Genomic DNA, 24568 nt, shown 5'->3' on the forward strand with positions numbered 1-24568 from the left:
AAAGATTATAGGAGTTTCTTCTTGATGTTTGTTGAGATGGCTTTGTGTGTATACAAGAGTTCTGTGTGTTGTGCCTGATATTTCTGGCTTGAGGGGGAGTCTGGATTTTATACTTGGTTGCAAATTGGAACACATATAGGCGTAGAGCAAGCCAGATTAGATTGTTTGTTGATATGAAAACCTAGCTGCCTGGTGATACTATGCACATGTAACACGCGTCATGGCCAGGCAGGAATTCCGACCTGGTCTATACATTCTTTCTGCCTTGTTAGTGTCGCATCTTTACGTGGCTCACTCATATCGGCATGCCGGTGTAGAGTCAGCCGGTGACTATCTATACCGAAAACCTGCATTTGTGCTTCGTCTTCTTCTATTTTTGTCGAGTGAGATTCACCGTGGAATACAGGGGGGAGATGGGCAATTGCATGAGTGGCGGATGAGTCAACCCAAAAAGCATGTTATATGGGGGAGGGGGTCAAAATCCTTCCAATGCTCCAATGGGTGCATTTTCTGAGTGGAATCGTACGGTCCCCCATGAAATGCCATTACCGATTGGAGATGAAAAAGGTGCCTGATTGCCATGTTCGGCATGGCGCCTCGGCATAGACGCTTCGGCATGACATGATGGCGGTTCGGAGTTGCTACCTAGTGGCACCTGGAAGCAGGTAATGCCCCAATATAGCCAAGATGGCTAAGCTTTCCTATTCTCTGTCGGGTTTCGCTCATGTAGGCAGAAGAAAGGCATTTAGCAGGCGGTGTACATATTGCGAGCCTCTCCTTCTAGTGTTGGTTGTTGGTCCGGAATCTGAAAAAAGATCAAGTTGGGTGGCTTAGTAGATGCGGTCAGCGTCGCATCACCAGATTGATTCATACCCATGTATGACATGCGCACCATACGCACCAGTGCAAAAGTGCCGGGCGACTTTTGATTGGGGAAACTAATACTGTATTATTTTGATGCCTTTTCGCACACCATCTGGAGAGAGAAATGCAAAGGCGCGTTTCTACGCCAATTGCACATTGTGAGAACCAGATGGCTTAAGGATCCTAACTTAGTTCTCACAGTCAACTGCAGCAGAGCAAGACACGATGCCAAGATTAGTTACGGAATTCGGGATGCACATTTCAAGCTGCAAAATTTGATGCATTCTCTTTGTCTAGGCGCACGGACTTCGGATAGAATTCTCAGAGGCTGACAACGTGAGTATCCTTCAATACACAGCCTGACCCTACCTCGTGATCAAGACTTTTTCCAAACTCAGCACATAAGACATCCAGCTCATTTCCTATAGTTGGCTTTCATGGATTTGTGAGCATTTATATAGTTGAGAGAGCTCAGACGGCTTCCTTTACCAAAGCTTCCAACTTTTCAGCACACATCTTATACAATGGCTTCACAAGTGCGATGCATACCACAAAATTCTCGTTTCAGTTGCCAACTATAAACATGCCGCCGAGTGTTGGCAGGCATTACTAACAAGATTCATGCGGAGACCGAATCGTGCATCTGTTATTCCACCTTCTAATGTTCACCTACGTACGCTTGAATCCTTGTCTCCCTTCGATATGTGGTTGTTATTAAGATTTGCTTTTATGAGCTCTAGCCTTAGACTAGTACTAGCCGATCATGTTTTCCGCAGCCAGCGTTTGTAGTTGACTTGGTATATGTGCTTTTGTCTAGGCACAAGCAAGTTCTGGTGATGACAACGAGCAATTGGCAACTCCTGGTTTTTGGTCTTAGTGATTATAGTGCACCAATTCTAGGGACCTAACACCGACTGTATTAGTTCGAGCGTAGGCCGATACATCGTCTCTGCTGCCTTGAACTGTCTTAGATCATTGAGCATAACACCCCGATTGACTGTACATACTTTGGAGGGTTGACGGATGGTCCGGGCCTAGTATCGATTCCCTTAGCTCGAGTGTTTGTTCATACATTTGTTCCGCGTCGTCGTGATCCTTGGAGCAGCGAGCATATAGGTGCTTCCGATCGCCAAGTTCGAAGACCGGTGGCGGTGTTCTAAAAGTTCAACTTGTGTTCTATCATTATAACGTCGCTCATCTCATTTCAGAACTCCAGCTCAAGCAGTTGGCACTAGAACCTGACGATCTATCAACAATCGACAACATGCACAGCCTGACTGTTTACTTCAAAGATGAGGAGAGTATAGAGAGGCCGAGTAGGTATATTAACAAACACTTATATCCAAGGGGCTAACGCCAAGACCAAACCATTCGTTTACACTTGATAACATGAACAATATGGCTCTTGTGCTCTTCGATTTAGGGGAATTCGATGAGGCAGATAAAAAACGCCGGTAGGCACTAATGCTGGACAAGTTACTACAAGACCTATACCATTCGTTGACACTTAATGACATGAATAACCTGGCTAACGCACTGCTTCAACAGTGAGATTAAACACATGCGAGACAAAATTTCCAAAAGACTCTTGACTGGAGAGAGTCGGTACAAAGATCTTTATCATCCCTTATTGTTCAACAACATAACTGACATGGCCATCTAGCTCTCGTTAGATGCGAGACAGTGCTATGGGTATGCCGTTATCGTCTCGCCCGTCTTCGCCATGTATGTAGATCCTTGCTTAATTGCGAGAGGTAAATAGGTTAATTTATCGAAAAGGTTTTCTATAACTTGAGCATCTCGAAACTCTGGTTTCTATTCACCATTCTATGGAAATCCAACGCTTCAATCTCACTTATTTCGTTGATTTAATATATGATGGGGGGAGGAGGTTGAAATATTGAGTCGTGTAAAGACTTCGTAATTAAGCATTTTAAAGAACGGTAAGTCCTTTTAGTTAAAAGGGAGATAATCGTATATATCCTTATTAGCTAGTTAAATGATATGGTTAGATTGTCGATTATCAAGAGCCACTTAGCGGTACTCTTTTCTATAAGTACTTTGACTAGGACTCTACTTTTCGCTTTCTTATCGTCGATTTTGGGCGTTTTAAACGTTTAATTGATCTCTCTTTAAGGATTCCTGAAGGTTACAAAGCTTGGAGAGAACCTAGAAAACAAAAGAACCGGGATCCCGATCATATGCACATTGTGCAACCCCGAAGACAATTTGCGTTTTATTAACGCCTCTAAGAGCTTCGATCACTTTTTTTTTCTTTTACCAATTGAACTTTTTCACTATTAGTAAAATCTGCTTAACTAGAGTTAAAAGAATGGTTTCCCTTCCTACGAAGTTCTCATGCTACATAAAAGGAATAGTAAGGTGTAATCGCTTAGAAATTAAACAAATCAATCAGAGTTTCAACCGCTAGATTCGACTTGCTTACCTTGAGTATGCAAGCTACGCGGTACGCCTTCACGCTTTTTGATTTCTTTCATTAGTCGACTCATCGCACTCGTCTCTTCATCTCCATATATGAAAGTTATGAACACCTCAAACATCCTAAAAAGACAATATACGACATCTTCTATTCTGGCAGCTCGGGGACCAATTCATACGCTAGGGAATAGAGAACTTAGCCAACGAGGCGCCTTGAAGTGCGTAGACCCTTATGTTGGTAATATTTTGGGATAAACACAGTAATGCCATCCGATTGCTCAAGAAGCTACCTTGGATTAAAACAAAATATGAAAAGCATAGCTGAGTCAATGCCAAACAGCTTTTGGATAAATATAGGAACCCTGGTTTCCGAGAGCCCGAATCTGGGATATATAGAGGCCAGAAATGGCAGCTCATAAATCAGTCGAAACGGTACAAGGACTGAGCGAAATTGTAATGCACATTTGGGATGTGGTACAGCCATAAAATTAATGGCGATGAACCAGTTAAGTTCATGCTATCGGGGTAGTAATGGCCCATGGTGAGTCCAAACAGCTTTCAATTCCATGTATCATTTTCTCATGTGTCGCTTTTGGAAAATGATGACCAGCTTGGCCGTTGTTGTTACCGATTAGCAGACCTCGGAAGCGGCCTCTTCCGTGTCGTCAGCAGCCACTACAGCGGCTGCAAATAAAGAAACAAACGAGGCAGACAAACAGATAGACCTACGAGAAGTAGTACTCTAACCTAGCAACTTTAGCAAGCATCACGTAATTAAAATCTTCAACTGTTAACTTTTCACATATGTCACGTCACACGTCTTCTTTCCAACTTCATGCCCTTTGCGACAACTGCATTGCTGTCTTTCAGAACACGGCTAGCTTCGTCACATCCAGGTCAAAGTACGAAACAACAGCGACACTATACGATGCCGGATACCAGTCGCGGTTAGCAACAAACGTATGTCAGTCGAAATGCCATATGTGCATGCTCTTGAGTGCGAACATACCTCGACTTATAGAGCCACTCGATCCGAATCATGCTATGGCGTTGATAATCAATAAAGCGAGAGATGATAATGACGCGGCTATCCTGGGTACGGCTTCGGAAAAGATGGATGTCTTACAATGTACCCAGGATCATTACGCATACAAGAAGGTGAGGGAAGAATCAATTTACAAGTCCTACCGTCAGCCGCTAATTGTTGCAGTCCATCATGGGCATATGCGTGATCTTACGGCTACGAGGACATGGTCACCTGAGACGCTTGGACTAATATGCTCGTGGCTACAAACTGTTCATCATCCCATTCTAATTGCGCGATTAGCGCCGCGCATTGTCCATTTTACTTGAGATCAGGTATTTGGGAGTGCATCTCTCTCGAGGCATCAGAAATTCTACCACAGGGGCTTCTGAATCAGCAAATGAATCTTTCTAGCAGGCACAAGTTCCGGAACTCACTAACATCATCTTCACAACTAACGAATGAGTTGTGGTACGAACTTCTCGAAATTTATTCTCAAACTTCACTGAGCTTTTCCAACGATCGACTACTCGCTGTATCCGCTGTTGCAAAGAGATGCTGTTCAGGAATGGGACTCGAACCGCCAGATTACCTCGCGGGAATATGGAAGAACGATCTGCCTTTATCCTTGCTCTGGTCTCAATCCTATCATCTAGATGCTAGTGTACCACCCCAAGCACCATTACGGGGTGAACTAACCGAGAAAAATTTTGCACCGTCATGGTCTTGGGCATCGATTTTGGCCTCAGTTTCTACTGTCCACCCAGCGAGCTTGGAGGCTGCTGCCACGGTATTGGGGACTCAAATTGATCGTCGATCGCAAAATTATTTCGATGGCGCGAGCTCTTGTTCTCTGCGCTTGAGCGGTCCAGTGTGTAGGATTTGCCGTTACGTTTCTCAAGATACCCCTTGGATACGGATTGGAGAAGAAGAACAGTCCAATGTGTTTCAAGAATTTCGAACATATAATTTCCATAAGGGCAGAGTGATAGTTATGGAATGGGATACATGCCGGCAGGCTATCGTCGATTGCTTGGCATCGTATGATAACTCCGCTCCATTGGTTTGCTTTTTATGCTGCGTAGCATTTGAAAACAGTGTTGATGGGCTCCTGGTCCGTGGGATTATCTTGCGACGAACAGATGGACGTGGCGTCTTCGCTCGGATTGGGACCTTTTTCACCCCTCCTGCGGGCGACTATAAGAATACTGAGCTTGAGCTTGCGTTTAATGGGCAGACTAATACACTAGATGCAGATTATTATCTCAAGATTCACTCCGGTGGTGAGTATACTATAGAGATAATCTAAGAACTGTAGTATTACTATTCCCTGGTTTACGTGCTGTGGCTTAATTAACCTTTAGGATTCAAACCGAGTTAAACCACGGTCAGCGAAGTACACATGAAATCAATATATAACAACATATCAGGATTCACAAGGCACAAAACGGACCAGTTGTTGTCTTTTGTTAGGCGAAGAAGACTTGGTTGCGTGTGAAAAGTCTTTTATGTGTGAGCAGAGATTTGCGGGAGCTCAGGGCCAGATACCGGAATTAAACCTTGAAAACAATCATGAAGTACTGCTTACTCTATGACAAACGGGATATTTCACGGGTCAAGCCCACTCTCAGGCCCCTCGCTGACATTCGAGGCTCACCTGGAGAAGAAAGGGCGATCCTATGCCAGCAGCGGGTTTAGAGAACCTTTAAGATGGCCATACCTCTCAACAAACTGCAGCATCTGTCTGTATCTTAGACCTATTGGCTCTTCTGGCTGCTGTGCTGAGAATATCGAACTTCGAGATGATAGAGCATTGGCTGCGTATGCTGCTATGCTTCTTTGCATTTGTGTCTAACAATCCACGATCGTGAGCGGGTTTGGCTGGTTCTGTGAACCACAATCAGCTTTGACGTTGAAGTGTCGACGATGGACTTGAGTGTTGTAACTATCATAGTTTGGTATCTATTATCAAAATCGTGATACCAATTCCGGAAGTGTTTTGCCCGAAATGATCCACAATGGCGTTAGCCACGATGTAGCAAATTACTGCCGTTCGTTATGGTGATCGGATTCGACAGAAATGCGCGAGTTTTCACCCAGTACTACTTGTGTACAGTATGTTTGCTTTTTGAAACAACGAAAAAAACTCCAAAACATCTATACGTGCCCCCTCGATAAAGGCTGTGTCCTTTTTATGACCACATAAACGTTCAGTATGGGGCTAGAAAATATAATGTCGTGAATATCACGGCTACAGGAATAAATAACATGATATATGACTTTGCGGATCCACGAAGATCAATTACACTGTTTTATCTTTTCAACATGGAAAGGTAGTAACTTGTAAAATGGTAAAGAAGAGTTGAAATAGTACTAGCAAAAGGCAGACATCATAGAGGACTTGGAACGGAACGCTGGGACTGATAGAATCCTCAGGTCATCAGAATTCATATCTACATGGGGTGGGTATTCTTGCAACGGGTTTCAGCCATTGAATCCTGTAAGCACAGGTGCGGTTGCACGTCTGGACTCATAGCCCCTGCTTACATTGCTTTATGCTATTCGGTGGTATGCCAACGAGTCACAAGAGGTGGCATACTGTTTTGAACCCTTGCAATACCAGCGTGGTCTTCACTTTAAATACCTTAGTTTATCGGAAATGGTTTCAGGCTTTCACACCGTTCAGCCTATAGCGCTCAGTGCTCGCGATTTCTCTCGGCAGCGATGAAGACGACGACGAATCAGAGGCTTTCCCTAAGTGCCATGACAGTTAAGGCATGCCAGATCCTACGCTCATAGTATCGGTCTAGCCCCATTCCGAAACTTAATATGGAACCAGTTGACTTTGCTAAGATGGAGGCTATAGTTGCCCTCATATTGATCCCCAAGAAGGACAGGCAACAGAAGATTGCGGCCACGGCGAGGCTAGATGAACCAGAGGAGACATTTAGCCTTGGGGAGGCACTAGATATGCCAGAGGTTGAAGAAGAAGTCGCCGTCGATATACTAGAGCAAACCTAGAGACCCAACATCAGGGTTCGTGGGTCTGAGGATCACAAAACTACCCAACATACCACGTCGCAAGAGCTTCGCTTATTGATAAACCCACGCCACATCGCGAAAGAGCATTGAAGGCCAGTTAAGGGCTTACTACCAAGTATTATTATTCCATTAACCTATACGGACACTCCGGCTCACTATTTTCTTGGCATCGCGATATAGAGTCACCTGATCCTCTGCGTGCGGAACACACCAGGGTGATTTTTAGTTTCTGCCAACATTGAGATCATTTTGCCACTGGTGGCTGAGTCCACGGCTCTGAATGCTGAGAGATCATCGCAGTCCGCATGATGCCCGTATCCCCCGCGCCTCCCATGCTCCTCGCAAAAGGCTGTTCATCATCGGCGACTGTGATCTGTGTCGAAAGGAGCACCGAGTCATTGAGCTCATAGTAGTTGTCGCTTGCATTTTTACGTGATGGGGACCCAAATGCAGCATTTGCCGGGGGCGTCAACGTGGCGCCTGAAAATCCATATGACCGACTAGTGCTGCTGCCACTGAGTTTCGTTAGAAACTTCTGAAGCGAGGGGTTCTTGCTGATATGGACCCTCATAAATGTTGCAAAGGCAGGCATCGAGGCGACGGTGATAGCGACGTTGTTCTCGACGACACTAGGGATGACTTTGTCTTAGTAGAGGCCGCAAAGGTATGGTATGGTCTCCTCCCATGGGTACTTACACGCAGATGGCCAGTTGGGCCTGCCTCCAGGTGCTGTCTGTGCTGCCAAGGAGCTGAACGCGGAAATAGAGAGCTATAGCGCTAGCTGCAACGCCACTATAAGTCCTCGGTTAGGAGCCAAGCCATCAATGACTGGGACGAGGGTATCTTACAAAAGAGCTGTCCCGAAGAGGACAAGAAGCTGAATCTTCTTCTTCCGAGCTAAGTGTAGCTGGGAGAGAAGTGGCAACGGCAGAACGAAGATGTATAGGTCCAAGACGACAGAGCATGTTCCTTGCACAATACCCCAATAAGTCAATGTGCTATCATGGCGCGTCGACAGGGACTGCAGGTACTCTTCCCAGCTATGTCCAGCCCTCGGTGCTTCATAGATGGCGGACAGCGGGATAGAAGGGAAATAGATCGCGAAAGAAAACGCCAATCCTGCCCAAATTGCGATGCGTACAGGTCGGCGAATTTGGAACAACTGGCGATACATGAAGAATATCGCGCACTTGGGGAAAAAGAGTACGGCTCCGACGATCGTGGTATGTGCGTATATAATCTAAAATGCCGAGTCAGTCCTTATTGAGTATCGATGGGCGCAGCGAATTGGCAAATTACCCTCAGATATCTCACGTCCAGCCAACAAACTGGCACGTTCCATTGATGCCGATTGTATTTGTGTACTGTAAGTCAGTGAATAACAGATCCGGAGGAATTTTATGAGGATGGACCAACATGATACTATGAGCCCCGTATATGTGATAGTTAGTGCAATCCCGATCGCTATAAAGTCTACATTTCCTTTTGTTAGCCATCGTGACTTCTAACAGTCACTGCTGATGCGACTCACAATCCGCTATATCTAGCTTGTGCCAGTTTACATACAGCCTCGCGATCGCAAAGCTGACTGCCCATACTGTCAAGATAACACAGATCGAGATCGTGACAGGGCTAAGCGTGGTCGGGTTGACCAAGTTCGAGACTTCTCCAGCAGGTGGCTTAGCGGCGGCAATAGAGCAGAGATCAACCCTAGACAATAACGACGCCATGTTGTGCTGAAGCCTCGTCGTGGAAGCGACGGTGTAAAGAAGGCCGATAGCCAGACAGATGGTTATGATGCAAAATGTAAGGAGTGACTCGGCTGGAAGCCTCAAGATAGTAAATGGATTCCTGTTATTAGACAAAAACTGTCCTAGAATGATTCTTCAAGTTCGTGCAGGCCTCCATATGCTATCCAGTAAACTTTCAAAGGATGCCGAGCTCGTGTAAGCTGGGCGACCATCATTCGAAAGATATCATGATGATTGGCTAATCCTTGTGGGCTGCTTAATGGAGTGTTACATAGGACCACCCCCGGTCCTCGATAAATCCGTCAGACGTTGTACGTGCCTGGCCCACTTGCAAAGCTCCTGTTGTTACCCATTCATGTATACGTACCTTACTTATATTAATAACATTTCCACTCTGAACACCTATCAAAAAGTTGTTTTTATTAATTAAAAACTTTAATTTTAGTTTAAACCTCACTATTGTATAAATATTCTTTCTTTCCCGCGTAGGTCTTTTTTAAAACATAATAATACGCGGTTAATTCTTATACAACCATTTTTGATCTCATCCGGTCAGTGATCGGACTTATCTATACCTGCGGCTTTTAGAGATGTGTTCGAAGCCAACCTGGGATGCCCGGATCAATATACGGCTGATAATTGCGTGATTAAGTGACAGGCATCAAGCTCAATCATCTGTGTAACACTCTGACGCATCGTCGGGGTTTCGGGCCACCATGAACGCCGGGCTGAGACGCTTGCCATTTGTCAAGGCAGCCACTTCCACAGTGCACATGTCGCATCGCGTTAGAAAGCACGCCGAAGGATTTATACATATGCTAGGAAGTTGTGTCGAACTATTGCCAGCTGCCCCTGTTCTTGCGAATCTTTCGAATCCTCCTCACCCTAATCAAGCCACCGCCGCGTACACCGATTGATCCTTCGCTTACAAGTCGATTCAGCTGTGGCTGGAGAAAGATCCGCTCCATTGAATGCAATTTCAGCCCAGAAATATTTTGTTTATTTATCTCAGACGAAGTCTTTGACCCGAGAATGAAAGATGTATCCCATAATGTTGACCCGGAGAGTGTTGACTCTGAGAATATGGTCGCCCAAGGCAATCTGACCAGCATTTGCGTAAGCGCACTCGAACCGAACCCCCCCCCCCCCTCCATACTTCTCTGTCTGACAAACCTATCACAGTGTCGTGCACTGTTGGCCGTACTTGGTCAGCAGAGGGTTGCTTTACCGGGCAGCGTTGTATACAATGCGTCATTGGAGTCGTATTTCGCGGCACAGCAGGCTGCGTTGCACCCCGCGTGCATTGTGTCACCTCAAACTACCCAAGACGTCTCGAAAGCGATCAAGTCCTTGACAACGCAGGGAAATGAGCAACCCAAATTTGCCATTCGCGGAGGAGGGCACGCCAATTGGGCCGGCGCTTCCAACATTGATGGCGGCATTGTCATCGACTTGCGGGCTCTCAAGTCAGTTCAACTTAACCCCAGCAAGTCCACGGTCTCTGTAGGCACCGGTGCCTCCTGGGACGATGTGTATGCGACACTCGATCCTCTAGGTCTCAGTGTCAACGGCGGCCGGGCTGCCGACGTAGGTGAGTTGATAACTCTGATTCCAAGCGCACAGGCGCTCATTCCGAGAAGTTGGGATCAATGGCTCAATATACTCATCGCGCTTATAGGTGTCGGTGGATTGACTCTTGGCGGCGGCATATCCTACTTCTCGCCCCGTTACGGCTGGACTTGTGACACCGTAACCAACTTTGAGATCGTGTTGGCCGATGCATCAATTGTCCAAGCCAACACGAAGTCGAACCCAGACCTTTTCCACGCGCTTAAAGGCGGCAATAATAACTTTGGTGTCGTGACACGCATCGATGTGACCACGTTTAAGCAAGGGCTCCTCTGGGCGGGAACTGTGTACAACTCACTTGATGTTGTGGACGACGTCATTTCCGAGTTCGTCAGGATTGGATCCCCCGACGCGTATGATCAGGATGCCTCATTCATTACTACCTTTGGCTTTTCTCAAGCACAAGGTCGGGCTGTTATCTCCAACCAACTCGAATACGCCAAGCCGGTAGAGCCGCCATCAATCTACAAGGGATTCCTGGCACTTCCAAACCTGTTGAGCACATCACAGCTTGTGAATACAACGACTCTGGCAAAGGCTACTCGAGCGCTTCAGCCTGAGCACCCACGGTCCGTAATACTATTCCTCTGTATTTGAACTATCGTCGACTAACTTTCAGTAGCACTCTATCTCGCGTATCAACCTTCGTGTTAACCCCGGAGGTGCTTAAATCTACTTATGTACAATGGAACGCCAGCCTATCCAGTATATCGCAGGTAGCCAACATTATTTGGGGCATTGCGCTCGAACCATTGCCACCAGGAATCTATGCACGACACGCCAAGGACAATGCCTTAGGGCTAGAGAACAGGAAAGGATCATTTGTAGTCGCACTACTTACGGCCTCTTGGACAGACCCATCTAACGACGCGCTCGTGGTAGAAGCGGCCAACAACCTACTTAAAGCAATCAATACGGAAGCCAAGAAACTCGGTGACCTAGATCCTTTCGTCTATCTAAATTATGCTGGTAAAGATCAGGATCCCATTCGCAGCTACGGCGCGGCAAGCGTTGCTCAATTGCAAACAGTCCGGAAGCGTGTTGATCCCAAGGGGGTTTTCACGAGTCAAGTGCCCGGTGGATTTAAGATCCCGCCTAAAGCGAACGTGTAGCTGTAAGCTGAATTGCATTTGGCTTGAAACGGTTCACAAAGCGCTTCTGGTGGAACTGGTACTTTTTAATATTTCTGGTAGAATTTCCTCATGAATCTAATGTTTTTATTGAAGCACGGAAGCTAGTCTGAACTGAAAGAATATACACTCATTGCACTGACGTCTATATCAGACCTAGGAGAGCTGTACAGTAACGCCTAGACTTTCGAAGTATTCTGGTCCTGACGCATCCGACCTATAGAGACTAGTTGCAAGTACTTCCCTTTTTTGTTTTCATGCACAGTGCGAGAGCCAATGCTGTCGCCAGTTACATGACCTGTGTCATGATTCTGTTATTCAGTAAGGCTTCCCTTCTAGAAATCCTTAGTTACGGTCTAGACCGTTCGCTGACCAGCAGTCTACTATAAAAGGTAATTACAATGACGCCAGAAACTTGCTCGATTCATATTTCCCGATCCGAGCGTGCAGTGCGATTGGAGGGAAGACTCCATGAGAATATCCCTGTGTTCTGTAAACGTAGCCGAACTTCAAAAGGGGTAAGCCGCTGGCGCATGATCGAGGACCTTGAAAAAGTAAGCTCCCCAAGCCCACCGGAGGAGGAGCATGCCGTAACGCCTCATGCATTCCATAGATGAGTAGGTTAATTTGACATGTGGTGTGTGAGCGCGTAATCCGGGTTCTGATCAGCTTTACCCCCTGGCGAATTACATTTTGTTCTGCTCTTATCCGTTCTCGCTTCTACAAATGCATGTAAAGGTACGGTCCGAAGCCCTGCAACGTGCAGCAACAGATTGGGAGTACCCAGCAGTGAGAATACGACGCCGTTGATACAAGTCGTATCATCCATCCATTGTGTTGGCATCGCTTATCCACAAACCCATCCCTCACCTCACCACCCCCTCACCTCCATCCCCCCGGGTTGCTTACCTGGGGCCCAGAAGTCGCGCTATCTCCGCTTGTGGTTACAGCGCGTCTGTGCCACAGGATACTTGATGCTTGCTGCAGGTAACCCGTTATCAGGTAATGAAAATGGATATTAATTACAGCAATTGGAACATTCCCATACACGAGAGCCACATACATGATAAGTTGAAGCGTATTTACCCCTACACATGCACTTGATATGATTGGATCAGGTCAAATTCTGCATATGGAGATTGCTACCATCTGCACTTCCGAGCCATCGAAAAATGATTGTCAGAGAGAGTGCAATTGACCTGTTGAATAAGTCTCCACGATGCAGTCGCAATGCAATGAGTCTGGATCGGCTTAGATATCCCTGGCGCAAGGTGCATCTAGCGAGGTCATAGCTATCCATTTTGGGACCGCCTTAAGTGTATGAAAAAGGGGGCCAAAAGTTTCAAAATCTATATACTGATACAACACGACATATGCCTGATTGGAGGACCTTTCATGACGCAGCTTCTGTTCATTGGTGGTTTATTGGTGTGGTAAAGGTAACTGTAATCTTAGGTATGTTCGGAGACGTATATCCCCATTGATGCTGGGAGATTACTTAACTACGCTGGCTGGGGTGTGCGCGGTAACTTGAAACCCCCAGGAACACGATGCGTAAAAATATTTCCGGGGTCGTATCTCTTCTGTATCTTGATCAACTTGTTGACGTTATCCGCTCCGTAGCTTGCAATTGGCTGCTGCCACGGCGCAGCGTAGTTGAGGTATAGGAACGGGTCGAGAGCGCCCAGCTTGCCAACGCGCTGCGCGATGTCTCCAATCAAGGCCTTTGCCGCAGCCGCAAGCCTATCGTCGTCTTCAGCATTCAGCCATGTCATGCTCAACTGCACCACCAAGAGAGATTTGCCGTGCCTCTTTGAAAGCCCAAGCGCGTTGTCATTTGGGTTGTGCTGAGCATAGAATGTTGGTGGAAGCGGCTCAAGGACGAGGCTCCAGATGACGCCAGGAACGTCTTGCACAGAAGGCACACTTGTATTCCAGGCCTGTACACTGGCGTTGATTGCTTCAACCGTAGGCTCGATAGTGAGAGTGGCAGATGCTTGTCTGGAGTATGGATTAGTTATCCGCCGCCGACATACACGTAAGGGTACATACCGCAAGCCGTCCTCCTGGAGCGACTGCGTCTCGATTGACAGGTCTGTCATGTTGGTAAGACGCATAGTATTATATATCGATGACAAATTTGACAGTGATTGGAATACTGGGGGGTTTACCACGGCCTTCGTATACTCCATATTGTTGACTATGGCGGACATTCCTTGGGCCCCCGAGTATCCAAAAGTGGTAATCAGCGACGAGTACTTGTCGTATGTATCGGATGCACTGAATTCAGAGAGAGCAATGATCTCTTCGTCTTCCATATCAATCACATGGTAGACGACGCCTCCCCAAATTTCCGCCTGCTCAAATGTCCGCAGGTTTATCTTGGTCACCACTCCAAAGTTGTTCGTGCCACCGCGCAAAGCCCACAACAAGTCTTGGTGTTGAGTTTCATCAGCAGTGATAACGGACCCGTTGGCCAGAACCACTTCGAAACTCGTGGCCGTATCGCATGTCCAGCCGTATCGAGGGCCAAGGTAAGAGATCCCACCTCCAATCACCAGGCCGCCTACACCAACGCCGGCTGACCGGCCTCCAGCGACACTCAGGCTCGAATGATCAAGCTGAGAGTAGATGGCACCCCAAGTAGCCCCTGAGCCGACAGAAACACTGGAATTATCCGAGCTTGTCTCAATACTGTCGAGCCCTCTCAGGTCGATTGTCACTCCACTTTGTATATTAGACGCCCCAGCATAGCTTGAGTGCCCGCCGGACCTGATAGCAAAAAGGCACTCAGGAGCTGTGGTAGTGGCGTTGGCGAGAACGCGCAAGGCCGTTGAGACATCATCGGTTGTGTCCGGCGCAACGATGCACTTGGGTAAGACGTCGGCTTGCTGCAGGGAAAAGTAGGAGCCGAGGGACGCCGTGTAGGCTGCACTTCCGGGAAAAGAGACCTTTCCTTCGAGCAAAGTGGATAAGATCAGGCACTGGCACGGAAGAATATGATCAGCTCGTTTTCATCCCAAGCTGCCCAGGTGACTGGACGCAAAAAGTGCTTACGCATGTGCCCGCAGTATTCATCACATTAGCCATATCGTTGTTAGGGGGTTTCCAAGACCATGACAATTTGTTTCATTGTTAGATTGTAGTATTCTCTTGAATCTCCATGCCTTCATGTTCGGTGCATATGTTAATGATCGTCGATGACTAAGGGCATACTTACTTACCTCGGCGGTTGTCATTGACTAATGATACACTTAGGTGTAATCTGCCTAAAATGCAACAACACTGCGCTGCAGGATTAACGCACATATCGTATGCCGGCTATTTGTGGTATCGAGACGCTGGTGGCCCGTCTATTACTGACTTCGGTCCTGGAAATGATACATAGCATGATGTCCTAGCGTTGTATTTTTAAGTATTGCATCGGCCAATCACCCAAATCTAACTAGAATGCCTTTTTGCTATAGGACACCGATCTGCGGGATCAAGATCCGCAAACGCGCCCGGTGCCGCCCCCACCTGTTCGTCTTGATTGAGTTTAAAACCGACCTTTTCTGCTGCGCCGTTGCCTCTAAAGTCACACTGCAGCCAGGATATATGTGCGCGGGAGCGGGCTCAAGACCGAGTTGAGAATCAAGCTGTCACAATCGTGATAACATGCTGTTATTCGAACATGCGTTATGACCACACCCCAATCATCGGTCTTTTCGGGCGGGCCTTGCCCCCGGCAGTGCAGGTGCCGGGGACTTTGCGACGAAATTACACAACCGCATACGCGCGGTGCAGTGTGACTGGCCAGTTCGACTAATGGTCGCAGGAGCTCTATGATTGAGCCCGTAGTTGGATGCAATGCTATCTCACTTGCAGACCAGTTGACCTTATCGTTCCATGAACGGGAATTTGTGTATGCAGACGTAAAATGTACTATGTTATAACGTCTAGAGTTGGCGGCATGGATGGTAAACATGATACAATTTACTTGCTTCCTATCGTGCCCAAAAATCCGCGACCATAGATAACTTCGTGCCCCGAGACACCCTGAGCTTGAGTAGTGAATCTAATATCTTCCTCTTCTCTCCGCACAAGTTAGAAAGTTCACTTTGCGCGCGATCATGTCACTTTTGTCCAACGTCACCATCCCTTTCGAGGATATCCCGCCCAATTCCTCTAGAAAGGTGGAAATTGATGCCCCTACGAAGGTAGTCACCTGTCTACTATTTGCGCTGCTACTTTGGCGAGCATGGAGGTTTACCATAATTCCTTTGTTGCACCCGAGCCGTCCTAAGGAGTTTGCCTACTGGATCCCATGTAAGCTTGCTGCAGAACAACAACTAAACGAGTTTGTACTGATCAGATCGTCACCTAGTCTTGGGCAAGTGTTCTGATCCGCCTCATGCTTAGTCTTCAGTGACTAATAATGTATATGCAGGTCATGGCCGGGCCTTTTTCCGAGATTCAAACGGTCTGATTGCTAGAGCTAAGTAAGACAAAAGTTTGCAAGATCTGGTAAGCCTCATGCTTATTGGATTGGCCAGACAACATTTTGATGCCCGTGAACCTTTCGCATTGACGGCTTTCGGGGTGACTTTCTATGTGGTGACAGAGGCAAAACACTCCGCCGAAGTCTATCGAAACACGGAGACGCTATCTTTTGAGGACTTCGTACAGACTCTCATGAGAACAAATGGTAACAATGAGAGCGTTATAAAGACCATGTATTCTGCACTGCCTGTGGATAAGGCTGGCTTCCCAAACCCCCAAGGCGAGTCACTTGGTGTCTTGGCCCAGAGAATGCATGCCCATCAGCTCAATCCAGGCAGTGAATTGGTCATCATCCAACGGAGGGTTCAGGCCTGGATAGACGGCCATTTACACTTAGATCCGCTACGAGAAATATGCACATACGCTAGCCCTCAAAGCTCGGTACATATCGAGCTCCCACTTTATCAGTGGTGCTCTGACTACTTTATCCGATTAGGACAGCAGGTCTACTTTGGACAATTGTTGGACCAGGTTGACCCCGGGCTCCCAGAAGCTTTCTTGGTGTTTGACGAACTTATCTGGAAGATGCTGTACCAATACCCCAGCTTCGCATCTCATGATATGTCATGGCCGAGAGCCCAGGTCATCGCGTCACTCAAGAAATACTTCCAGACTCCCCAGAGCCAGAGGAGGGATGGCGCTGCGTGGTTAGTCAATACTCTGGAAGACGAAATGAGGGCACTCGGAGTCGACGACGACAACTTGGCCGTCGTGATATTCCATATTTACTTGGCGTCAGTCTTCTTAATCTAACAATTCCCTCGGGCGACCGGCTAACTACTTACAAGAATTAATACCAACACCCGGAAGACTGCTTTCTGGGTAATTGCTTACCTGCTGTACAACCCTGCCCACTTGGCGGCATTCCGCAAAGAGACAGAGGCAGCTTTTAGCGGTGATAGTCTAGTCGACCCCTTTTACATACAAGATCCGGCCAAGTGTCCGCAAGTCGACCGCATTTGGCACGAGACGCTCCGACTCTCTGGATGGGCGGCCTCGGTCAGACTCATCATGCAGGACACGATCATCGGCGGCAAGCTGATGCGCCAAGGCAACCGCGTCATGGTGCCGCATAGGCTGCTGCACTTTGACGAGGGCGTCTTTGGCGAGGACACGCACGTGTTCCGGCCCGAGCGGTGGGAGAAGGAGAATCTAACGCGGAGCCCGTCCTGGCGGCCATTTGGGGCGGGCAAAACCATGTGCAGCGGTCGGTTCCTGGCCCGCTACTCGGTGACGGTCTTCGTGGCCACAGTGCTGCGACGGTTCGACGTCGAGTTGGTAGGGAACCCTCCATTCCCGCATGCCGATGAAGGCAGGCCGGTGTTGGGGACCATGTCCATCAAGGAAGGTCACGATATCAAGGTGAGGCTCTCACCGAGGGCCAAATTTGATTGAATACTGTGTTGGAATGTGGACAACGTTTTCTTTCTTCTCCCTTTTTCCTTCTACTTTCTCCTATTACATTTCTTGTTTTCTTCTCCTTCTTCTTTTTCTGCTCGTTTCTTTAGCCAGTATGAGAATAGAACACCCAGCCGTTGCAGAGTAGTATTAGAAGGCCGCATCAGTGACATGGACTAACCTTAGATACTTGACGTGTGCCGATAACGAGAGCCGTCTGGCAATGGTGCCACAGCAGCTACACCAGAAGAGGAATAAACGACGCAGCAATTGCTATCTCTTGCGGACCCAATGCAACCATCATACGTTTGCATGCAACGCGAGCCGTGATCAAAGATGGTTCCAATAAAGGAGCCATGACAACGGCTCCCGCCGCTGGGCTGCAGGCATCATTAGGCAGCCCTACTAGTCCACCTGTCAATTTCGGCTCCTGTGGACCGACAGTATCGACCCAGAGCTTCGCCTTGAGTATGAGTAACACGAGATAACATGACCTGTACATGACGTGCAGCTCGCCCGACCTACCATACATGAGCTATGTAATTATCTGATCCGTGTAATCCGTACTGTACTGTGTTTGCGCATGTCCGTTGCGTGATGTTAGCGCAGCTCTTTTGGGTTAGTGCTGGTTGATCTCGATGTTGGTCAGACTCTCATCGGGCGGTGGTTAAGCTTTCCCGAATGCAACCCACCAGATGGATACGGTAGTGGACATTCCCTCAAGAGTGTGTACGAGTACGGATTCGAACTAAACTAGTCTAGGTTACATATGTAAGTATATCGGTATACGCATGTCGTGTATGATGGGTACCTACCGTGGCTCGCCAAAGGTTATAACTACCATCTGCGTAACCTAGTAGTGTCTGATACGTACGAAGCTTGGATAGTTCGGTGCTCGTCGCAGTTGTGCGTAGACATGTACCGGCTTTCTTCCCCCTGTCATCTGGGCTTGTTTGCTCTTATTTACGCAAGGGAGCTGAGCAGTCATTTAACCTTGTGAGCATTCACTGCGGTGAAACCTCAGTCGGTCAACGGCCCCCCAATTCTGACGTTTACGCGCTCCCTTCAACCCCAACTTCCCATACCACGCATTCAAGAAGCACTTTTCCCTTCGCTCGCTTTTCTCCCTTCATGGCCGCGTCTGCGAACAGAACTTGAGGAGCAATCTTGAACTAACAATCCCACCGCAACTATTGACGACAAATTTGACTGCAATGGCATCCGCCAAAGGAACCATCCTTGTGACTGGGGCGAATGGTGGCCTTGGAAGCGCCATCGCCAAGCAGATCGTCTCTAAACCAGAGCTTGCCGCCTTCCACGGCCTCTACACGGTCCGTGACTCCACTGCCGCGCCCGCCCTCAGCTCCGTCCTTGCAGCCAACCCGTCGCATCCGCACGATGTCATTTCACAAGACCTCACGAATCTTGCTATCGTTCGCCAAACGGCCTCGACCATCAACGCTCGTATTGCAGCAGGCGAGATCCCGCCCATCCGGGCGCTAGTCCTCTGCGCCGGATCCCATGATTTTGGCAAGCAGGCTTGGGACGATGACGGTCTCGATAAAATATTCAGCAGTAATTATCTCGGGCAATGGCTATTGACGCTTCTCCTATTAGGGAGCATGGACAAAGAGCACGGACGGATTGTGGTGATTGGAAGCCAGGCCCATGAGTAAGTTCTTCCCACCCCTGTTAATAAACACGCATAAGCTGATATGAAGGCAAAGTCCCTACGATAAGCGGAACGTATCGAGCAAGGCGTTCGACGACGACAAGTATAAGACGATCATCCAAGACGAAGCAAGCGTTGAGGCAATCGCCAGAGGCAACTGGAGCTCCGCCCAGGAGGACCCGTCGTTCCGAGGAGGAATCCGCCGCTATGGCGCCGCAAAACTCTTCTTGATCATATTCCAGCACGAGCTGCAGCGCCGCCTAGATCATGACCCCACGCTCAAGAATATCTGTATTCTGGGCGTCGACCCCGGCACCATGATCACCGGTCTGCAGCGCACCGCCCCATGGTTTATCCGTGTCATCATATTCCAGATCATTTATCCTATTATCGCGACTCTTATGCCCAACGGGCCAGTACGGAGCACCCAGAAATCGGCGTCCCATGTCCTAGGAGCTGTGTTTGACTCGAACCCGGAATGGGGTGAATATCCAAAGGATCGATACTTCAATGGAGCCGAGCCGTTTGAGACGAGTACCGAGTCGAGGGATGTCAAGAAGGCACAGCTTGTATGGAAAGTAAGCGCGCGCCTAGCGCACTTGGTGGAAGGTGAGACGTCACTTGTTGATTGGCAATGACCATACGGCGATGTTGTCTGGGCTTCTGCAATCGTCAGACAAATGCCGGCAGTCAGGCGTAGCTATTGTATTCTATTTGGTGGACGCCTCCTCCAGACATGTCAAGTTCCAGTTGGCAGCTATGTCCTCCAGCTGTATAAGCCATCCAAGCAAACGCGAGTTTAGTAAATCTAATGGGTTGGCCCTAGACGATCCATCCCATTCGACAGAGCACTTGTAAATGCATAAAAAGGCTTGCAGGAATACCGTATGAAGAAATGGATGCACCCTGACCACCTCTCCATGCGACACAACACCTACCTGTATGCTGTCAGCGTAGCATGCATTATCAATCATCCACGCCCGGTGTGAATTTAGCGTGAATAGGTAGGGATTAATTTTCCCCACATGCAGACCGTCGGGTCGCTAGGTTAGGACTACATCCTGGGGATGTGACTTGCGTGCCCAATCTAGCTTGCATTCCGAGCGATATGCAGATTGTTATGCTGTGCCTCAATTTGGCCAACATGTTCTCGTTGTATCTCTTTCCGCTGCATTTCCGATTGGCGGGCTTCCGTATTACTTGGTTCCAGAGGTGGGAAAGGATCGCATGAGTAGGACGTACAAGCATATCACACTTTAATCTATTAGCGTCCGTTGTGCTCAAAAGGAGAAGCAAACGGCCGAATTCGGTACCACGACCCCCACCACCAATACTGGTTGGTACTACTGAGTCTACTGTTGTTACTAGGGTCACTGACAGCTATGAAAGTTGCGTGATTGGTGCACAGTTCGTGGTACATACAGCAATCCTGGCACACTCGGCCTCCTACTGATTATGATTATGCTACATCGAAGTCAGGATATCAACACCCAGATATCTCGCCACTCAGACCCAAAGGTTCACTTTCCAGGGAATTATTCACCTCAAGCGGCCAACTAACGCGGTTGTCGATTCAGGTCGATATGGCAAGCTTTTCCGTCTTGAGTGTTTCCATTCTCGTGATAATATTAGCCACCCTTGTGTTCCGGCAACAGAGACCAAGCAAGCTGAAACAACCTCCTCGACTTGATGAGACAGTTCCTTATGTGTCCAATGCCTTGCAGTTCCTAACAAACAAGAAGGTGTTCATGACGAGACTCAGGTAAGTTCCAGATGGATATATTTCGCTCTTGGAACATTATTAACAGAATCCTGGTCACCCAGGGAAGCCCTTGATGCCAGTCAAATTGTGCAATGTCGCCTAGGCCCGATGAATATACATTTTGTTACGGGCGGCAACAATGTCTCGGCCATCTTCCGATCCTCGTTCACGTCGGAACCTTGGATCCTGAGTGTGCTTAGACACTCCGGAGGCTACGCCCCCAAAGACCTGGCCAAGTTTGCTGCGGACCAGTCAGGTAGTGCTCATCTACCGCGCAGCGGTACTACTGCCAAAGATCGATCGCTACCGGCGCCGGAGGAGCGCATTTGGCACGCCAAGACTCGCCTGCACGACGAGGCTCTGATCGGCCCGCGCGCTGTCGACGCCTTTTCGGCCGCGTTCCAGACTTTCTTTGGCGACCAGCTCACGGAAGCGTCTCCGGTCGGGAAGTGGGTCGAAGACGTACGCATTTTTGACTTCCTGAGGCAGAACATGTCGACTGCCGCGACGCGATCGGCCTTGGGTTCGCGCATCTTCGAACTCAACCCAGACCTCACCGAGGCATTCTGGGATTATGAGAAGTACGTCGAGTCTTTGGCGTTCGGGCTGCCGCACTGGCTGAGCAGGCGGGCCGTGCGGGCCAGGGACCGATTCCGAGGCATGTGTCTGAAGTGGTATGAAGACGCCGATCGTCAATTTGAATGGGACGGCGGGGAGCTGAATGAGGCCTGGGAGCCCCTGTTTGGGTCGCAAGTTTCTAGGGGCTTGGCTCGGTGGGTCAAGTCATTTGACTTCTCGGCCGATAGCATAGGAGGCATATATGCCTTGTTCCTGTTCGGGTGAGTCAACATTGAGGAGTAGACCGCCGGAGTCTTGATTGGCTGCTGATGAGAAGCCGTGTAGGCTTAACTCCAACACAGTCCCGATTTGCACGTGGATGATGATGGAAATCATCAGAGACCCGGAATTACTCCAGGCGATTAGGGAAGAGGTCTCACAAGCCGAAGTAATCGATGAGTCAGAGGGCAGATCGCTGGATTATCGAAAACTGGTGCAACTGCCGCTGCTTCAGTCCGTGTATGTCGAAGCTCTGCGCCTGCACGTGAGCATCCTCATCACGCGAACGAGCGTCGAGCCTGTCACGATCGGGGGGTTTAATGTGCCCGCGGGGTCTGTTTTCCAGGCTCCCACGCATGCCGCTCATCTTGACGAAACTATCTGTGAGTGCCTTTTTTTTTTTTTTTCCTCAAGAGGAGCCATCCGTGTTCAAGATGGCATCTCCTCAGCAACTGGCTACACACAAAAATGGAGCCAGCTTCGTTACAGCTTATTTGCTCAAGCTTTCCCACACTTGGTGATTACATTTACCGGCATATACGAATATGAGGACGCTGATCAACCGATAAATACAGGGGGCACGGCAGACCACCCAGCAAACGAATTCTGGGCCTATCGTCACGTAAAGGAATCTGAAATATCAGATGCTTTGGGTCATACCACAAAGCGCCGCGAGTTTTCCATGGCGGGCCGGGGAAGCTCATTTTTCCCGTATGGTAAGTTTTCTTTTCAATACTCCAAAGAATGATACTGTACACAGTAGAGAAACCGATTTCCATTTCTGGAACGCTGGCTTACAGTTGCTCCTCTGATTTTGTACAAACAGGCGGCGGGATTAGTATGTGCGCAGGACGTAATTTCGCAAAGCGGGAAGTGCTGATCGCTGTCGCCATGATCATCTCGAGGTTCGACGTAGAATTTGTCGACTGGATCAAGCCAGATGGGACTCACTCGGAGCGGTCTGCCTGGGACAACTCGGGGTATGCAAACGGTGTGGCGGCACCGCCTGACAGGGATATGAAGATCAGATGGCAAAGACTCTGGTAGACAAAATCTATTTTGGACGATGAACAACGGGTCCCAAGTAGCACTACATATCTTTATATACATAGATGAATATGACCGTTGATAGTGACAATCAAGCCTACATTGGAGATACATTCTTCTCAATGGTATTTTTAAATAACCCAACAATATTCGCTCTTGAAAGAATACGCCAGGCGCTACATGCATCTCAGAAATGACGTCGGTAGGATTCGGCCAGGTACGGATACAGTTCGTGCATCTACGATGAACGGACCAAACGGCACACAGAAGAGCAGTTTAAGATGCTTGATGGGATCTACGAGGGTGGGATTGAATATTTCAGGAAGGAATGACCTGACAGAATAAAGTTACTTTCAAGTCATTAAATTGAGGTTGCCTTATAAGATCAAGAGGATATTTATTATCTTCGTTATGGTACCCAAGCATCGACTCAGAAGATCAATGTCGTTGTATTTGGTCTCAGGACGAGAGCGAGCATATTGTGGAGAACTCTGGCCACGAAATACTGAAGGGTGATGCACGTAATGCCAGAACCTTGGTCAGTCAAGCCGTGCTTGTGCAAGTCGTAGCAGATGACATTGTATCCAGCTTCATTTAGTGCCATAGAGTCAGGCAAAAGGTTTACTTTAAAGCCGCCAAGTCCTCCATAGGTCTCCAAATGGCCAGGAAAATCTTAACTATTATAGGTCACCGAGTGACTGGCTACAATGATTCTTTTAGGATTGGGTGTAGGAATAGACCAACGCTCCGACATGAATTATCAAGCGAACGGGAAAATATGTCGTCATATCCCATACCACATTCATCTGGTCGGCGGAGGACAATAGAACGCTACCGACTTTTGAACAGATATGCATATAAAACTAGATCAGTTGACTCATTGCCTCTGGAGTTCTATCACCATTGTTCTCGTCTTGGGAAACAGGTATGCACATATTGACCTATGGTAACAAAGATTCGGGGAGTCTCGTCGCGGACGTGTTCATTGACTGAACGACTTAGTCGAGTCCGGGAATTCCTGGACTGCGAGTTTATTTTATTTGCATAGTACAAGGATAGCAAAGCTAAAAGGTAGAGTTCGGTCCGAATTATTGCGGGAAGTTCTAAATATCCACATATAGTTGGAAAGCTCTGAACCGTGTATGATCTCCTTTTATATTGGCCTAGGCACATTTAGTATCCGCTATTCTTACTTCGAATAAACCCTAAAGTAATGAGCGGAGTATGTTAATCTCGACCGGTTGTTTCCTCTTAGTAGCCTATTGAGGCTTAAAATTAGTGCTGATTAGCGTGATTAGTCACTTGATACGGTCCAATCATTTAGCCGGAGATCTTTGCTTACGATTACCATCTAATTAGCCTATGGAGTGTGGGTATCAAACTTCTGAATCGAAATCGAACTTATAACGCCGTTTCGGATATGCAACCTTT

The 24568-nt window shown here is 48.0% G+C and overlaps 6 protein-coding genes across 6 annotated transcripts; 4 read left to right on the forward strand and 2 right to left on the reverse strand.

Annotated features, from left to right (window-relative positions):
* Positions 1-7456: 7456 nt before the first annotated feature.
* Positions 7457-9239, reverse strand: BKA67DRAFT_4850 (uncharacterized protein). Its single transcript, XM_046096918.1, has 7 exons — positions 8901-9239; positions 8786-8842; positions 8669-8733; positions 8218-8609; positions 8066-8161; positions 7526-7998; positions 7457-7477 (listed from the first exon to the last, which is right to left on the reverse strand). Exons 1-6 carry the CDS (start codon positions 9097-9099, stop codon positions 7614-7616), a joined length of 1194 nt encoding a protein of 397 aa, XP_045963179.1. The 5' UTR covers positions 9100-9239; the 3' UTR covers positions 7457-7477; positions 7526-7613.
* A 612-nt stretch (positions 9240-9851) lies between these two features.
* Positions 9852-12223, forward strand: BKA67DRAFT_4842 (uncharacterized protein). The gene is made up of 3 exons (XM_046096916.1): positions 9852-10236; positions 10303-11318; positions 11372-12223. Exons 1-3 carry the CDS (start codon positions 10153-10155, stop codon positions 11859-11861), a joined length of 1590 nt encoding a protein of 529 aa, XP_045963180.1. The 5' UTR covers positions 9852-10152; the 3' UTR covers positions 11862-12223.
* Positions 12224-13021: 798 nt separating this feature from the next.
* On the reverse strand, positions 13022-15274 carry BKA67DRAFT_543391 (uncharacterized protein). Its single transcript, XM_046101181.1, has 4 exons — positions 15104-15274; positions 14937-15046; positions 13932-14863; positions 13022-13880 (listed from the first exon to the last, which is right to left on the reverse strand). The coding sequence occupies exons 2-4, from the start codon at positions 14967-14969 to the stop codon at positions 13382-13384; spliced, it is 1464 nt and encodes a 487-aa protein (XP_045963181.1). The 5' UTR covers positions 14970-15046; positions 15104-15274; the 3' UTR covers positions 13022-13381.
* Positions 15275-15802: 528 nt separating this feature from the next.
* On the forward strand, positions 15803-17937 carry BKA67DRAFT_4883 (putative cytochrome p450). Its single transcript, XM_046096946.1, has 5 exons — positions 15803-16187; positions 16246-16251; positions 16309-16360; positions 16415-17155; positions 17210-17937. Exons 1-5 carry the CDS (start codon positions 15992-15994, stop codon positions 17814-17816), a joined length of 1602 nt encoding a protein of 533 aa, XP_045963182.1. The 5' UTR covers positions 15803-15991; the 3' UTR covers positions 17817-17937.
* Positions 17938-18594: 657 nt separating this feature from the next.
* Positions 18595-20165, forward strand: BKA67DRAFT_4885 (putative short-chain dehydrogenase). Its single transcript, XM_046096951.1, has 2 exons — positions 18595-19491; positions 19547-20165. Exons 1-2 carry the CDS (start codon positions 19034-19036, stop codon positions 20127-20129), a joined length of 1041 nt encoding a protein of 346 aa, XP_045963183.1. The 5' UTR covers positions 18595-19033; the 3' UTR covers positions 20130-20165.
* Positions 20166-21074: 909 nt separating this feature from the next.
* On the forward strand, positions 21075-23137 carry BKA67DRAFT_529242 (cytochrome P450; the record flags this gene model as incomplete). Its single annotated transcript, XM_046099033.1, has 5 exons — positions 21075-21253; positions 21316-22092; positions 22157-22473; positions 22525-22806; positions 22917-23137. The coding sequence occupies 5 exons, from the start codon at positions 21075-21077 to the stop codon at positions 23135-23137; spliced, it is 1776 nt and encodes a 591-aa protein (XP_045963184.1).
* Between the last annotated feature and the right edge of the window lie 1431 nt (positions 23138-24568).

The sequence above is a fragment of the Truncatella angustata genome (assembly GCF_020726525.1).
Source record: "Truncatella angustata strain MPI-SDFR-AT-0073 chromosome Unknown BKA67scaffold_1, whole genome shotgun sequence".
Lineage (NCBI taxonomy): Eukaryota > Fungi > Ascomycota > Sordariomycetes > Amphisphaeriales > Sporocadaceae > Truncatella > Truncatella angustata.

Coding starts and splice junctions, on each gene's coding strand:
- BKA67DRAFT_4850 (XM_046096918.1), bottom strand. CDS start 9,099: ATGGCGTCGTTATTGTCTAGGGTTGATCTCTGCTCTATTGCCGCCGCT. Junction 8,162..8,217: donor CTCTTCGGGACAGCTCTTTT/GTAAGATACCCT, acceptor GAGGACTTATAG/TGGCGTTGCAGCTAGCGCTA. Junction 7,999..8,065: donor GCCCAACTGGCCATCTGCGT/GTAAGTACCCAT, acceptor AGTCATCCCTAG/TGTCGTCGAGAACAACGTCG.
- BKA67DRAFT_4842 (XM_046096916.1), top strand. CDS start 10,153: ATGAAAGATGTATCCCATAATGTTGACCCGGAGAGTGTTGACTCTGAG. Junction 10,237..10,302: donor GCAATCTGACCAGCATTTGC/GTAAGCGCACTC, acceptor AACCTATCACAG/TGTCGTGCACTGTTGGCCGT. Junction 11,319..11,371: donor CTTCAGCCTGAGCACCCACG/GTCCGTAATACT, acceptor AACTTTCAGTAG/CACTCTATCTCGCGTATCAA.
- BKA67DRAFT_543391 (XM_046101181.1), bottom strand. CDS start 14,969: ATGGCTAATGTGATGAATACTGCGGGCACATGC. Junction 14,864..14,936: donor TGAATACTGCGGGCACATGC/GTAAGCACTTTT, acceptor CTTCCGTGCCAG/TGCCTGATCTTATCCACTTT. Junction 13,881..13,931: donor CTCCAGGAGGACGGCTTGCG/GTATGTACCCTT, acceptor TCCATACTCCAG/ACAAGCATCTGCCACTCTCA.
- BKA67DRAFT_4883 (XM_046096946.1), top strand. CDS start 15,992: ATGTCACTTTTGTCCAACGTCACCATCCCTTTCGAGGATATCCCGCCC. Junction 16,361..16,414: donor GGTCTGATTGCTAGAGCTAA/GTAAGACAAAAG, acceptor TGGATTGGCCAG/ACAACATTTTGATGCCCGTG. Junction 17,156..17,209: donor ATATTCCATATTTACTTGGC/GTCAGTCTTCTT, acceptor ACTACTTACAAG/AATTAATACCAACACCCGGA.
- BKA67DRAFT_4885 (XM_046096951.1), top strand. CDS start 19,034: ATGGCATCCGCCAAAGGAACCATCCTTGTGACTGGGGCGAATGGTGGC. Junction 19,492..19,546: donor ATTGGAAGCCAGGCCCATGA/GTAAGTTCTTCC, acceptor ATGAAGGCAAAG/TCCCTACGATAAGCGGAACG.